Here is a 13,836-nt window from a genome sequence, read left to right on the forward strand (position 1 = left end):
TAGTTTGTTAAGTTTGTTATAGACATAAAAAATATCGTTTTATAAACCGTTTATGTTTTATTATAGCCGTTGGACTGTTAGGAATCTGCAGCAATAAGGAAATGACAAGTGTCAAGTACATTGCTTATACATAATGCTGAATTGTAACTTTTTCATTTCTAATGATAATTTCTCATCTTCTTCAATCTTTCTCTTCAATCTTCTTCTAATTGTAATATTATACATTTCAAAAATATTTTAAAAATTAAACCTTTCCAGGACATTCAAGCTTTTTTTTTATCAAAGGCTGAATTTCATTAAATATAACGTGAGAAATATATAAATGAATGACTCCTCAACACATTTGAGTGAGCCAATCCATAACATAATAATGAGACCCGCAGAAGCAGTCATCGACAAAGGCTTTTTTAGCCATCAAATGAGCTACCCAATTATTTTTGCGGTTTACATATAGAAATCTAATTTCCGAGAAATGGAAAATTAGGTTGAGAATATCTTCAAAAACAACCCCGGCATCTCTGTTGTTACTAGAGGAGGAATTAACAATATTTATCAGAATCTGACAGTCCCCTTCACAGATTATGTCTTTATACCCTGTTAGTAACACCTCCTCCATTAATGTCCGAAGCTCCAATGCCTCTATTGCAATCGGTGCCACTATGCTAAGAAAACGTCTTGCACCAGCCAATATAATGTTACCTGCAAAATCTCTGACTACAAAACCAATCGCACCTATCCTGAAATTCAGGTCAATAGCACCATCAAAATTAATTTTATGAAAACCTGTTGGCGGAGGTGACCATTAAAATTAATTTTATGCAAGCTTTTCATATTATTATTTTTACATATCAATATATGATTTTTTATTCTTAACATTATCATTTTCATACAATTTAAGTTAATAATTATTTAGAAATTTATACGCAACAATTTAGTGATATGGCTGTTTTGAGGAAAATGAATAATAAGAAAATATAAAACAGATTCAGAAATTGATAAAAGTTGAAAGTTGAAAATAAAGCTTCAACATTCATTTTATAGAGTAACGAATGATCTAAAAAAAATTGCCGTCGTACAGAAAAAAAAGAAATTCATGTTTCACACATTACTCTAATACTAGCTAAGCTAAAATGAAATGTGTTTTCTCTAATCACAAGGCTAATCAACCAAGTCTCCAAATGATTCATTTCACTTGGATTGTCAACTGAGCAAGAAGAAGTATTTGCAGTTTAAAAAGCAACAAAAACTGTAGCAGAACAAATTACTTGTAGAAATAACTTAACCAATATATATATATATATATATATATATATGTAGCAGAACAAATTACTTGTAGAAATAACTTAACCAATATATATATATATATATATATATATATATATATATATATATATATATATATATATATATATATATATATATATATATATATATATATATATATATATTCATGAAGCTACAATTTCCAACAAATTAAATTAACCAATGAGCTGTAATTTAAATGGTATAAACGCTAAGTAGCAAACTGTTAGATCATGAGTTCGATTCCTTCCACAAGCGCTCCCCTCTCCCAATTATTAAAAAAATTCAGCAAATTAAAGTTTACTAACCTTAAAAAAATAAATCAATTTCAAATACTCTTTATAAAATAGACAGAAATGCAATAATTTTCAATATTTTTAAATGGTGATTTTGTTTTTTTACAAAATAAATAGGCTAAATGTTGTAAAAAAGCCAAACCTTTCACAAAAGTTTCACAAAAGTCCTGACCTTTCAATTTTGTCGATTTTGACCAAAAACTGATTATTTGGTTTCACAAAAGTCCTGACCTTTCAATTTTGTCGATTTTGGCCAAAAATAAATTATTTGGTTTCCAAAAGTCCTGACCTTTCAATATTTGGCATGTCACATAGGCGTCACATAGGCAAATTGAAATCAAATTGAGAGTTGGCCACAATTGAAACCAAATAATTTGTTTTTGGCCAAAATCGACAAAACTGAAAGGTCAGGACTTTTGTGAAACTTTTATGAAAGGTTTGGCCTTTTTACAACATTTGGCCAAATAAATATTATCTTATCCATCTATCATCATACAAAAATCGGATCGGAATTTTTTTAAGTTGATTGAAAAAGACCTATTGTATCCAATCAATTTACACTCTCCATTACAAATGAATCGGATAGATTGACTTGATATATTTTAAACTCCTTCATTTTATACTATTTATTTTGCGATAAAAAGTGTTGATAAGCCATGTCCAATCTAATGTGAGAAAATCCTGATCCATAATTATAACTTTCATCAATGATTAAATAATAAAATATATTTAATATAAAGTAATTGTAGAATCCTCAATTTTTTTTTGATTCATACTCTATTGAATTCATTGAATAATTTAACAATAATGAATTTTATGTGAATGTCATCCGTGAAAACTCGAACATAAAACTTTCCGTATTAAGATAAGGGGCTAGTAATTCAAAGTTGGGACTTTATGGAAATTTACCCAAAAGGCCAAAACTAGAACACGTTTTCATATAATGTATGAACGCAATGTTAATGAGAAAACGTCTATAGCCTTCCATTTCCATATTCGGCTCTATTTGCTTTGGTAAGAATTGTTTTGGAAATGGAAATAACTCTTTAATGAAATAGCTAACTCAATCTAAATGTGACATTTCCATTTTTCATTCACCACATGTACAATGTGATTTTTGTTACTTTCTATTTCAACCTTCCTTTTCAAATGTAAGGAAATCAAGATCTAGCATCTCCAATTTTAAATCCCAAGCCAATATTAAATATTGGGGTGATGCAAAAAAAATTCAAAAATTTAATACGTTTTCTCATTTTAATCACGCTAAAAATTGACATTTTTATACACCAACTACCAATTTTTCTCAAATACATACATCGTTCAAAAATCTGACAAAAATCGCTGACGTGTCATTATCTGGTTCGTTATGACATGTCACTATCTGGTTGCCAATTCAGCAATTTTCATCGGATTTTTGAACGGTGTATGAATTTGAGAAAAACTAGTATTTCGAAAATAACGATTTTTTAAACGGCAAGATTAAAATAAAAAAACGTGTAAAATTGGTGAATTTTAATGACGTTTACCCTTAAATGATCCCTCATCAAATATACTACATCATTTTTAATTATATAAAAAAACACAATACATCATTTTTAATTATATAAAAAAACACACCACATCATTTTTGGGTATATTTTCAAAAATAAAAATAGTATATCAAATCAAATTATAATATTTACTAACAAAACAAAAGTATTTTGATAAATGAACTGCAACTCAAGTGATATGTACGCTAGACAGAATTTAACTAATATTATAATTTTAAATTTTCCTACAAATGCTGAAATCTCCTTTCTCCAATAAAATTAACAAAATATTTGGATATTTATTTTTGACTTAATCATCGAAAATTATCTCACTTTTCAAACTTCTTTCATTTATGTTCCAAAGTTTTAAAATCATCAATTTTAGTTCATTTCTCGATTGTAATTTCAATTGTAGTCAGTAGTTTAAATTATAAAAAGGGTTATGTTGGACCCTTGTCCTCTCAAACTCCTTTGTCTTGACTTTGACAATCAACTATTATTGATCTAGTCTTGTTTATTAGTGTATAGGAACTCATAGAAACAATCGGAAGTCAATTCGGAGCTCTCTAGTGAAAATTAACTTTTTGAGATTTAGGCTGTCCAGAAGGTTTTCGCGATCGCTACCCAGTTTTGGTAGCGAGTGCTACTAATGGTAGCGAGCACGACCAAGTTGAGTAGCGAGTGCTACCCAGGTTTCGCGAGCACGAAGAAAGGTCGTCGCGGGCGCGACCCAAAGATTCGTTGAAGGCTCAACGGATATATTCTGAATGGCCCAATAAAGCGTTGACATGTGACAAGAGCCGTTCAAAGATTTTGTCCTCATTCTTGGTAGCGAGCACGACTCCTCTTGGTAGCGGGCGCTACCCAGAAGCTGACAGCAAAAGGTTTTTGTTGTTTTTACTTTTGTTGTAGATTGCTTTGGGTATAAATATAAACCCATTTGCAATGTTTTAAGGTTAGTGATTTGCAAATCTTGAAATAACAAACACACAATTTTAAATTACATTTGTTTTGTTGTAGTTTTGGAGTAAGCTTGTAAACTCCTAAATCATTGTAAGTTAGAGTTTAGTTTTGGAAAAACTCAACCCTTGTAAGTTAGAGATTAGTTTTGGAAAATCTCACAGTTGGTGTTTAGCTAAAAAGCACAAAGTTTGGAGTTAGCTTAGTAAACTCTTTGTGAATTCTTTTTAGTGGATTCTAAATCTCAATCTTTAATTGAATAGTAGAGTAGGATCGATTTGTGATCCGAACCACTCTAAATCTCTTGTGTCAATCCTCTAAACCCTTAACTCTTTTTAAATTCTTATTTCCGCTTTAAAGAATTTAAATCTTCCGATTCACAACTCAAAATCCGGTTTGCCATACCTCATAGGGTCTTTCAGGTTCAAATATGTCTTTTATGTTTGGAATTTTGATGGTAAATAATAATTGAAACAATACGAAGCAATATGAAGAGCATATTTAAACTTTCGTTCATTCTATTTTGAACAATTAGCTACAATTAAAATTAAAAATGGAAAAATGGGCTATGATGATTTTAAAACTATAGCCATAAATGAAAAAAATCGAAAATATGAGATATTTTTTAATAATTAAACCTTTAGTCTAAGACTTAATGGTTCAAGTCACCGCCGATCAATATTTTGATCGGAGGTGGTCTCATTTTCTTTTATTTTAACTTTTTTTATTTATATCTTTTAGACGTGGTGATTATTTTATTGCTATTTTGTGTTTATCATTTATTTTATTTCTTCTTCATGAAATTTATTTTTTTCTCTGTCAAAATTTTTGTATTCTCTTTTATGAGATTTGATGTTCCTTTTTATAGATCTTCTAATGCAGTGCAGATATGAATCATTGTTTTTAGTTTTTCCATCAGGTTCATGTAAAGATGAAAAAGTTGATAGGTGGTTATAAAACTATCAAGTGGAATGGACAAACTGTCAAAGTGCACATCAAAACAATTCCGTCAAAATAGCTGAAAAATAAAAATAAAAATTTTCAAAATTCAGTGAGCAATGCAGGTTCAATCTGTCATAACTGCAGACTGTGTTCTTGATAAAGTGTATTTTGAATATAATGCTTAATTGACGATCAATTAAATCTTGATCAATTGTTTGTAGAAAATATTATGATACTTGATCCACAAATTTGTAATTTGTAGTTTTATATTGTTACCATTTGGAATTTTTTTATCTGATTCATCTATACATAGTGCAACATTTGATTATTTATTTGACTATCTATGTATTCACAACAAGCTATACACTTGAATTGTAATAGAAAAACTCGATCGTTTCAACATTTTCAAATGTTTTTATCTTCTTACAAATCTAATTAATATTTTTAATGTGATATAAGTACAATGTATTCCAATAGAATAGCAACCGATCTTAACCTAAATTATATATACCACTAGTTTATAATATCAGTTTAAAAAAAATTATAGTTTAGTGGTTAGGAAACAATTAGTATAAAGACCAAATGCCATTGAATCACACATTTTGGTTTTGTTATTGGACATAGTATTTAGAGAATAAAACATGGACACACTAATTTTTACAATTAAAAGAACAAAAAAAAAAGACAACCACCACTTAACTTAGTGGTCCATATGCCCAAAACCCAAAGAACTCAATCAAGAACAAAACCAATAATACAAACAAAAAGCACCACAATCTATTATATACACAAATATTTATTTATCTATTCTTTTAGGTAGTCGAAAATAAAATAACTTTCGAAAGCACCATACCATAATAATGGAATCAAAATCATGTGGCATGTAAAAGAAAAATCCAAAAGTTCTTCCAAAAAAATATTACGTAAATATTTAGAAGAAGTATTATATACATACAACATTTTGATTTGATTATAAGATGAGATAGGTGAAGTATAGAACATTTGTCTTCACTTGGCAAGTATATACATTCACATGGCTGGTTTCTAATTCTTCCAAGCAACAGGAAAAATTACAATCAAATGAAATTATATATGAAAATAACAAAAACAGCTAAGCTAATTAATAATACAACTCAAAAAAGCCAAATATAATAGGAGACACATATTTTTTCATTTAAATTGATTATTTAATACCATAATATCTTGGAAAAAAAGGTAAGCAATTAATACTAACAATTGCTCAAGTTAAGTTTATGTTGCTAAAATATTTAATGTACAAACCACTTCCACAACTGTTTATTTATTGCTGATAAATATTTTAGGTAGATATGTACTCCCTTTTATATGACTATAACCAAATTAAATTATGTAGATATTTCTGTTTCATGGAAAGATTTAACATCAAGGGATCATGAATAAAAAATCTGGATTGCTATTCGCCGCCCCCTTTTGCTTACCACCGCACGGGCAAAGGACAATTTTACCCTTTTTACATTTTCAATAGATAACCAATTCATAAAAAAAAAACTAAATCCTCTCAACTCATTCAACTTTTCACAAATTCATATTTTACGAAAATGTCGGATTTGGAACGAGATAGAAACCGACAACCTCCGGTAAGTATTTTTTTTTATTAATTTCGAATTTTTTTTTTAAAAAAGCAAAGCCAAAAATAGAAAACGCGATTTCACGTCCCCTCCGGAGGAGGGGACGCCGGAAACCGGCGTCCCCTCTTCCGGAGGGGACGTGAAATCCGCCGTTCCCTCCGGAAGAGGGAACGTGGATTTCCCACGTTCCCTCTTCCGGAGGGAACGTGCGGCGTCCCCTCCGGAAGGGGGGACGCCGAAAACGGCGTCCCCCCTTCCGGAGGGGACGCCATTCGTCCCCTCCGGAAGGGGGGACGCCGGAAACGGCGTCCCCCCTTCCGGAGGGGACACGGGACGCTGGCGTCCCCTCCGGAAGGGAGGACGCCGTTTTCGGCGTCCCCCCTTCCGGAGGGGACGAATGGCGTCCCCTCCGGAAGGGGGGACGCCGGAAACGGCGTCCCCCCTTCCGGAGGAGACGCCGGGCGTCCGGCGTCCCCTCCGAGGAGGGGACGCCGGACGCCCGTTCCGTAATTTAATAAAATTGATTTTTTTTAAAAAAAAAAAATTAAATTTAAAATAAATAATTATTTAAAATTTATTAAATAATTTTACAAATTTATTTAATTTAATATATATTATTTCTATAATTTAAATTATTATAATTGCAGGGCAGAAAGCGTATGGGGAAGACGTTTTTGGCCCCAGAATTAGGGGGATCGGGAGCCCGTCACGTTACGACGCGTAAAGTTTCTGCCTCGGCTCGACGGAAGAAACAAGCGCATACTTCTCCCGATGAGGTCCGCATTTCTGTTGAGGATCTTAGAGAGTCTGATGATTTTGTGAGCTCAGAGGACGAGCCAGAGGACGAGCCAGAGGACGAGCCAAGTGAAAAAATTTACATTTCTAAACGGAAAAAGGGTGCAGGTGGTCGGTTCGTTGGCGACTCGTCATCAGGTAAATATAATTAAATGATTATAATTAATTTAATAATATTGTTAAAAAATTAAATGTAATTTAATTATGTTTACTGTTACTTTCAGGGTCGAACAGACGACCTGAAGAGGTTGACGTGTGGACCGTTACTGGTCCAGTACCTGGTGGACCCGAGGATGACACTGTTATTCCTAGTTTTCTCGGGCATGTCGCTTCTCGGCTATGGGATGGGGCGGACAGAGGCGTGCTGAAGTGTCAGACTAGACATGGAGCTCTGAAGAAGCTGAGGCAGTGGTATGAGACGGCCTCAGAGGAGGTTAAGGTGCTGATAGACGGGACTGAGATATCACATCTCCCGTTTATCATGTTTGATCATCTGGATATCCCGCTCCTTTCTGCATTTGTGGAGCGATGGCAGCCAGATACAAACTCTTTTCACATGCCATTCGGGGAGATGACCATCACATTACATGACGTGTGGCATATTCTTCGGATTCCAGTTGCTGGGGCTATGGTTTCAGGTGCGATATTCTGTTATATTTTTTACATTTAATGTTATTTAGAATAAGTTAATTGTTTTAGGTTATTTAATAAAATATTTAGACAAATTAGTTGTTTAATGTGGATTGTGTTTTGGTTTGCCAATTGTAATTTCTTTGCAGGACTTCCCTGAAAAATGGGTGATGCTCATTTTTAGGGGAAGTGCTGCCCAATTTTTTCTAGAAATTTACTGTACTTATTGCGTGATATTAATTTAAATTGCGAAATTATGTTTTCAGGTCAGCCGAACAAGGCTCAGCTGATGGCTTACTGCGTACAGATTTTAGGTATTTCACCAGAGGATCTTGTGAGTAAGACGAGCAAGCATTTTGCCCAGGGAGGTGTGCTGATTGAGTCGATCATCAGCTTATGTAGGCGTGACCGTACTGCAGAGGTGGAGGCAATAGCCTGGATCTGGTTGACGTTAGGTTGCACTCTATTCACTGACAAGAGTGGCCATCGGATTAGACCTGCAACCATATGGGAGGTGCGGGAAGGAGTCTCAGATACGAGTACAGTTTCCTGGGGATCAGCTACACTAGCTTATCTCTATCGGCAGCTTGGAATCTCATCGAGAGGAGACTGCTCCGGTTTGACTGGCTGTCTGACACTGCTGCAGACATGGATTTATGAGTACTTTCCATGCTTCCGGCCCCAGCGAGAGCGGTTGTTGATCGAGTCTCATCTTCCTCGATGTTCTAGCTGGAGTGCTATTGCGTCTGATTGCTCAGCCACCCGACTTCGGTCCTTGCGAGCTCGTTTGGACACGCTGACTGCTGAGGAGGTATGTAAATTTGTTAATCTATTAGTTAAATTTTATTTTATTACGATCGCTATATTTTAATTTTTGTTTTGTAATTTTTTAACAGATCACATGGCTCCCTTTTGGCGGCGAGCCTGCTGCCACCGTAGAGCACACTGCATATTATGGCTGGATAGCGTACCGGGACATTGTCGAGCCGTACATGCCGTCTAGGGTGCTGCGACAGCTGGGTTATGTGCAGACTGTACCTGTGCCAATTTGTCGGCCAATAGGGGCTGTTAGGTCCTGGAAGTCAATCAAGTACTCTGTGGACATGAGTGTGACGATTGCGGTTGACATGTGGAACGCTTTTCCGGTCATGTACAAGCTGCCGTTAATGGGATTTGAGGAAGCCCACGTTATTGCTGGAGGATGCCATCCAGCTTACCTTGACTGGTTCGAGCGCCATTCGCACCCCCGTGTCCTTCCTGGCAGAGATGTTCCACGACGACATCCTCCCCGCAGCAACAACGATTATGTAAGTTTTCATTTTATAATTTAGTGAATATTACATATATTTAACATATTGAATTTACTTGTCTATTTGTGGTATTACAGTGGATGACACTGGTGACCACGAGGTACGAGCATTTCATCCAAAAAGTCAGCACGATTACCGGCCAACATAGACAGCACTGCGACTTTGACGGCATTCCGGAGTTGGAGACTGAGACTGAGGAGGCCAGCACGGACTTGGAGAGAATCATTGCCGCTTGGCGCATTGCTGACTGAGTGTTGTCAGTATATGTTGTATGTTTATAATATTAGTACTTTTTTTTGATTATGGACTTGTTTTCTTTAGATGTTAGTTTCTAGAGAATTTTTATATATTATGTACGTGTTTGTTTTTATGCAATTTCATGAACATTTTTAAATATTACGTACTGTGGAGTTCAAAAATATTACACGTATAATAATAAAACACACAATCAGCATAATTACCGAATAAACATTTTACAATCAACTCAATCTGCCATACCTATCAAACTATCCCATTGCTCTCTCCTATTAGCATATAAAGTATGCCAAGACTGAACAGTATGGTCCCTGTGCTGAAACCACAGGGTGGGAATTGGTGGGACAGGAAAATTATCCTGCAAATTCAACCTAACAAAATGTGCGCGTCCACTAATATACAATATCACTATCTCCTGCGATGGTCGTGAGTGAACCTCAGAGGAATGCAAAGGCAGAACAGTAAACGAAGAGAACCGCGTCTGTTGTAGCGTCCCGCCTTGTATGTAAATAACAGCTGCATTGAAGATAGTGGCAATAGGGAACAAGTCATCCAATACCTGCATCCATTTAATAAGTCAGAATATAAATATCATTTCTTAAAAAAAATATAATAACTTTGTGATAAATTTATATAATTCAATTAAATACCTGCATCCAGTAGCTAGGGCCACACTCGCCGCCTTCCCAGCTAATACGTGTAATGGCCGCTTGCAACCCATCAATGAAAATACCTTCGTATCGATTAGGGTGGGCGGAGATTTCGTTTGCAATGTTCATTCTAGTCATTCCCCACATCTTCTCGTCACCATATATGTGGTCTGCCACCACGCGAAATCCACAGTTGCCGTCTCCACGCACGTCCACAAGCTCGTCAACGAATGGTAAAAGGAATCCTGGAATAACCTCCGCATTTTGCAAACCAGCTGCGGGAAATAAAAAAAATATTATTATAAATAACAAGGATACTACTACAGTAGACGTACATAACGAATATTAGTGGATGATAATTACCTGACGCGGATGTACGATTTTTCTGAGCTTTGGAAGATTTAGGACGACCAGGTACACGGTCCTTGTACTCATGACGACTCGGATCCCGCTTCGTTGATTTGCTCCCCTTTGGTCGACCTTTGACATTTATTTTAACTTCTGGTTCCATGTAGCCTAAGTCTTCGGGGTGAAGTCGCTCTCGAACAATACGAGAAATATCACGCAACACTGAAGGATCCTTAGTCATGACCTCGTCGGCGACCTCGTGAAAATACTGATGTTCCTCAGTCTGAAAACCAGCAAAATCGGGTTGCGCAGATGTGTCCAACCCATCGCCGAGAATAACAAGTTTCGTCCAAAACGGGTGTATACTGTCAAGGCTGATCGGGTTACCTACAAATAACACATATTAGCTTTCAATAACAATATTAATATTTTTAATATTAGTATTCAATGAAAGTGGTGCGTGATACCTGAATCGACCACCGCTCGCAGCTCACATGCACAGGGGATCTGATGTGTTGATCTAACCACACAACCACAGCGATCGTAGACATCGGTACTCAATTCTCGCATACGCCTTAGTTCTTTCGATATTAAATCCAGACAGTAATGCGACACTCTGCATGAGAGCTTGTCAAATGGAAAACCGCGTCGATGTACGCCAATAGTCCGTCTGAAGTCCTCAAGTGTTTTGCTGCAGTAATTTTAAAACATTTATGTTAATAACAATGTCCACATAGTTTGTATAAGTACTAATATTACTAGAGAAGAATGTTACCGGATATCTATCAGCTGCGACTGTATAACTTTGTCGACCTTCGTCCAGACTGTGTCCAGAGCACCGGTGCTAGAGTTGAGCCACTGCTTAAGCTGAGCATGTGCGCTCTCGACTCTACATGTGGTGGTGTTTCCAAAATGTAGGACTAAGTCCGTCCAGCAAGATACGAACTTCTCTCTGTGTCCCAGCCAAGTCCCCTCAATGTACTGTATCAACCCTGGAAAACCTTTAAACCGATCTCTGAAGTGCTCCACAGCTATGTTATATTGGTCAAAACTTGGCGCTCTGATAATTTTCTTCCATGTACTATTCTTGAAAATTTCAGCAAACTCTTGGTTTTTCCCACTAATTCTGTACACTCTATCTTCTACGTCCTTATTTATGTGCCACGTACATAGTAGATGAGAAGAACGTGGGAAAACCTCTGACACTGGTCTCATAAGCCCCAATTCTCGATCAGTAAGAATAGCGCTCGGATGAATATGTTCCCCAATCAAGCACCTGCATTATTGCCCGATGATTTAATAAGTAATTTGAATTTGAATATCATTAAAATATCAAATAACATAATTATAATTGAATACCTCAGTCTCTCCAATACCCATCTGTAGCTCCCTTCAGTCTCATCCTTCATAATTGCATATGCAATTATGAAGTTCTTGTTGCAAGGAGTCATTCCAATAATCTCAAAAAATGGCAGCTTGTACTTGTTCGTCTTGTACGTGGAGTCCATGCCGATGATCCAATAGTACGTACGAAGTAGTCTCACTGAATCAGGATGAGCCATGAAAATATGGGTCAACACACCTGTATCCTCCTCAGCAAGAGTCCAGTGTACATAATCATTTTGCTGAGCCATGTGATAAAATTGCCCAACCACATCTCTACCCTCAAAGCTAGACTTTCTCAAAGTCTCTCTATAGTTGTACACTTGCTTTATTCTAGGGTTGTCAGATGGTACTTTTTCTTTTAAAGCTGCCATGATAGAACACGGCTTCGCTTGTGCCGCAGTCATATCTCGCACAATTTCTTTCGCCTCGCCACTCAGCCCACTCATCTGACGGTATCCTTCAGGATACACAGCTAGAGCATGGTTGTGTGTACTCGAAATACCAGGATCTGTAAGTATAAACCATGCAGTCTTTCCTAATTTGACAATAATTTTAAATTTGCACTTACACGCTTTTGTCTTCGTATTTTTCCGTACGAAGGAATCAGAGTCTGTGAATGAACCTCTGTAACGCTCACCCCGAGCACATCGTAGAAGCTTCTTTTTCCCCTCGTTCTTATGTGACGAAATGACTAATTCAAATCCAATCTTTATAGCAGTACTCTTAGCCCAAGTAATTGCTTCAACATCACTATCAAACCCATGATCTAGCTTAAACCAATCGCTGTAATCAATTCCATCACCGCCATAATCTTCTAAATCAACCTGCAAAACATAAATACTTACGTTTAACAAATCGAAATAATAAGTAATAAAAAGTCGTAATAATATGGAATAAAAAATTACTGTAATTATTAAAAGTTAATTAAAAACTTTTTTTAGCGTTAATTAATTTTCGGCCGCGACGTTTTGGTCGCGGCCGGAAAAGGGGACGCCGGCGTCCTCTCCAGAGGAGAGGACGCCGGCGTTGGGCGTCCCCTCTAGAGGAGGGGACGCCCAGCTCCACGTCCCCTCTAGAAGAGGGGACGTGGAGTTGGGCGTCCCCTCCTCTAGAGGGGACGCCAATTTTGGGCGTCCCCTCTTCTAGAGGGGACGCTCGGCGTCCTCTCTAGAAGAGGGGACGCCCAAAATTGGCGTCCCCTCTAGAGGAGAGGACGTTGAATTTCACGTCCTCTCCTCTGGAGGGAACGTGAAATCCAATCGTCCCCTCCTCTAGAGGGAACGTGAAATCCAATCGTCCCCCTTGAAAAAATTTAAAAAAAAATTTAAAAAATTTAATTATTACCCCAGAAAAGCCGGAAAAACTTGTTTCCGAATGTCGATACTCGTTTCCCGACGAATTATACTCGTTATCCGTCATTTTACTCCGCTTTTTACATATTTTTCCGAATGTGTTCGAATAAGTTGAGAGAATCTTGGTTTTTTTTTTTTGGAAATTTTTCTAAAAGGGCAGAAAATGTCTTTTGCCTGTGCGGTGGTAAGCAAAAGGGGGCGGCGAATAGCAATACCCTAAAAAATTAGTTAGCTACATTATCATAATCAATTGATTCGTTGCTTTAAAAGCTGAAGCCTTCATCTAACCAAATGGATTATTAGTTCATAATTTAATCAGCCGGATCAATTTAATCGATTTATAAATTTGTTTTTAAATTTTTTAACAGCAAACTAGATTTTTCGATTTGATTGGTAAATTCTGATCAAACTGATCAAATTCGAGCCAGATAGTTTTCGATTCTCTAACTCTTTTATTAGCAACTGGCCGGTTTT

General features: G+C 36.3%; 4 protein-coding genes across 4 annotated transcripts; 1 reads left to right on the top strand and 3 right to left on the bottom strand.

The window, feature by feature from the left end:
- Window positions 1-334: 334 nt before the first annotated feature.
- On the bottom strand, window positions 335-803 carry LOC126670697 (uncharacterized). Its single transcript, XM_050364510.1, has 2 exons — window positions 784-803; window positions 335-737 (listed from the first exon to the last, which is right to left on the bottom strand). Exons 1-2 carry the CDS (start codon window positions 801-803, stop codon window positions 335-337), a joined length of 423 nt encoding a protein of 140 aa, XP_050220467.1.
- A 5,788-nt stretch (window positions 804-6,591) lies between these two features.
- Window positions 6,592-9,670, top strand: LOC126670708 (protein MAINTENANCE OF MERISTEMS-like). Its single transcript, XM_050364521.2, has 6 exons — window positions 6,592-6,645; window positions 7,284-7,569; window positions 7,656-8,069; window positions 8,328-8,872; window positions 8,958-9,368; window positions 9,449-9,670. Exons 1-6 carry the CDS (start codon window positions 6,607-6,609, stop codon window positions 9,620-9,622), a joined length of 1,869 nt encoding a protein of 622 aa, XP_050220478.1. The 5' UTR covers window positions 6,592-6,606; the 3' UTR covers window positions 9,623-9,670.
- A 115-nt stretch (window positions 9,671-9,785) lies between these two features.
- LOC126682117 (uncharacterized) lies at window positions 9,786-11,297 on the bottom strand. Its single transcript, XM_050377689.2, has 4 exons — window positions 11,092-11,297; window positions 10,640-11,011; window positions 10,277-10,551; window positions 9,786-10,185 (listed from the first exon to the last, which is right to left on the bottom strand). Exons 1-4 carry the CDS (start codon window positions 11,192-11,194, stop codon window positions 9,856-9,858), a joined length of 1,080 nt encoding a protein of 359 aa, XP_050233646.2. The 5' UTR covers window positions 11,195-11,297; the 3' UTR covers window positions 9,786-9,855.
- Window positions 11,298-11,395: 98 nt separating this feature from the next.
- Window positions 11,396-13,435, bottom strand: LOC130015035 (protein FAR1-RELATED SEQUENCE 5-like). The gene is made up of 3 exons (XM_056104424.1): window positions 13,355-13,435; window positions 11,984-12,834; window positions 11,396-11,900 (listed from the first exon to the last, which is right to left on the bottom strand). The coding sequence occupies exons 1-3, from the start codon at window positions 13,427-13,429 to the stop codon at window positions 11,396-11,398; spliced, it is 1,431 nt and encodes a 476-aa protein (XP_055960399.1). The 5' UTR covers window positions 13,430-13,435.
- Between the last annotated feature and the right edge of the window lie 401 nt (window positions 13,436-13,836).

Source organism: Mercurialis annua, linkage group LG1-X (genome assembly GCF_937616625.2).
Source record: "Mercurialis annua linkage group LG1-X, ddMerAnnu1.2, whole genome shotgun sequence".
NCBI lineage: Eukaryota > Viridiplantae > Streptophyta > Magnoliopsida > Malpighiales > Euphorbiaceae > Mercurialis > Mercurialis annua.

Bases quoted from the DNA above. Each gene is read 5' to 3' on its own strand.
- LOC126670697 (XM_050364510.1), bottom strand. From the start codon at position 803: ATGGTCACCTCCGCCAACAG. The intron at 738-783 runs GTTTTCATAAAA...CCTGAATTTCAG, and splicing joins ATGGTCACCTCCGCCAACAG to GATAGGTGCGATTGGTTTTG.
- LOC126670708 (XM_050364521.2), top strand. From the start codon at position 6,607: ATGTCGGATTTGGAACGAGATAGAAACCGACAACCTCCG. The intron at 8,070-8,327 runs GTGCGATATTCT...TTATGTTTTCAG, and splicing joins TGCTGGGGCTATGGTTTCAG to GTCAGCCGAACAAGGCTCAG. The intron at 8,873-8,957 runs GTATGTAAATTT...ATTTTTTAACAG, and splicing joins ACACGCTGACTGCTGAGGAG to ATCACATGGCTCCCTTTTGG.
- LOC126682117 (XM_050377689.2), bottom strand. From the start codon at position 11,194: ATGCGAGAATTGAGTACCGATGTCTACGATCGCTGTGGTTGTGTGGTT. The intron at 10,552-10,639 runs GTAATTATCATC...TATTTCCCGCAG, and splicing joins AAATCGTACATCCGCGTCAG to CTGGTTTGCAAAATGCGGAG. The intron at 10,186-10,276 runs GTATTTAATTGA...AAATGGATGCAG, and splicing joins GCCCTAGCTACTGGATGCAG to GTATTGGATGACTTGTTCCC.
- LOC130015035 (XM_056104424.1), bottom strand. From the start codon at position 13,429: ATGACGGATAACGAGTATAATTCGTCGGGAAACGAGTATCGACATTCG. The intron at 12,835-13,354 runs GTAATAATTAAA...TATGTTTTGCAG, and splicing joins GTTTTTCCGGCTTTTCTGGG to GTTGATTTAGAAGATTATGG. The intron at 11,901-11,983 runs GTATTCAATTAT...GCAATAATGCAG, and splicing joins TGGGTATTGGAGAGACTGAG to GTGCTTGATTGGGGAACATA.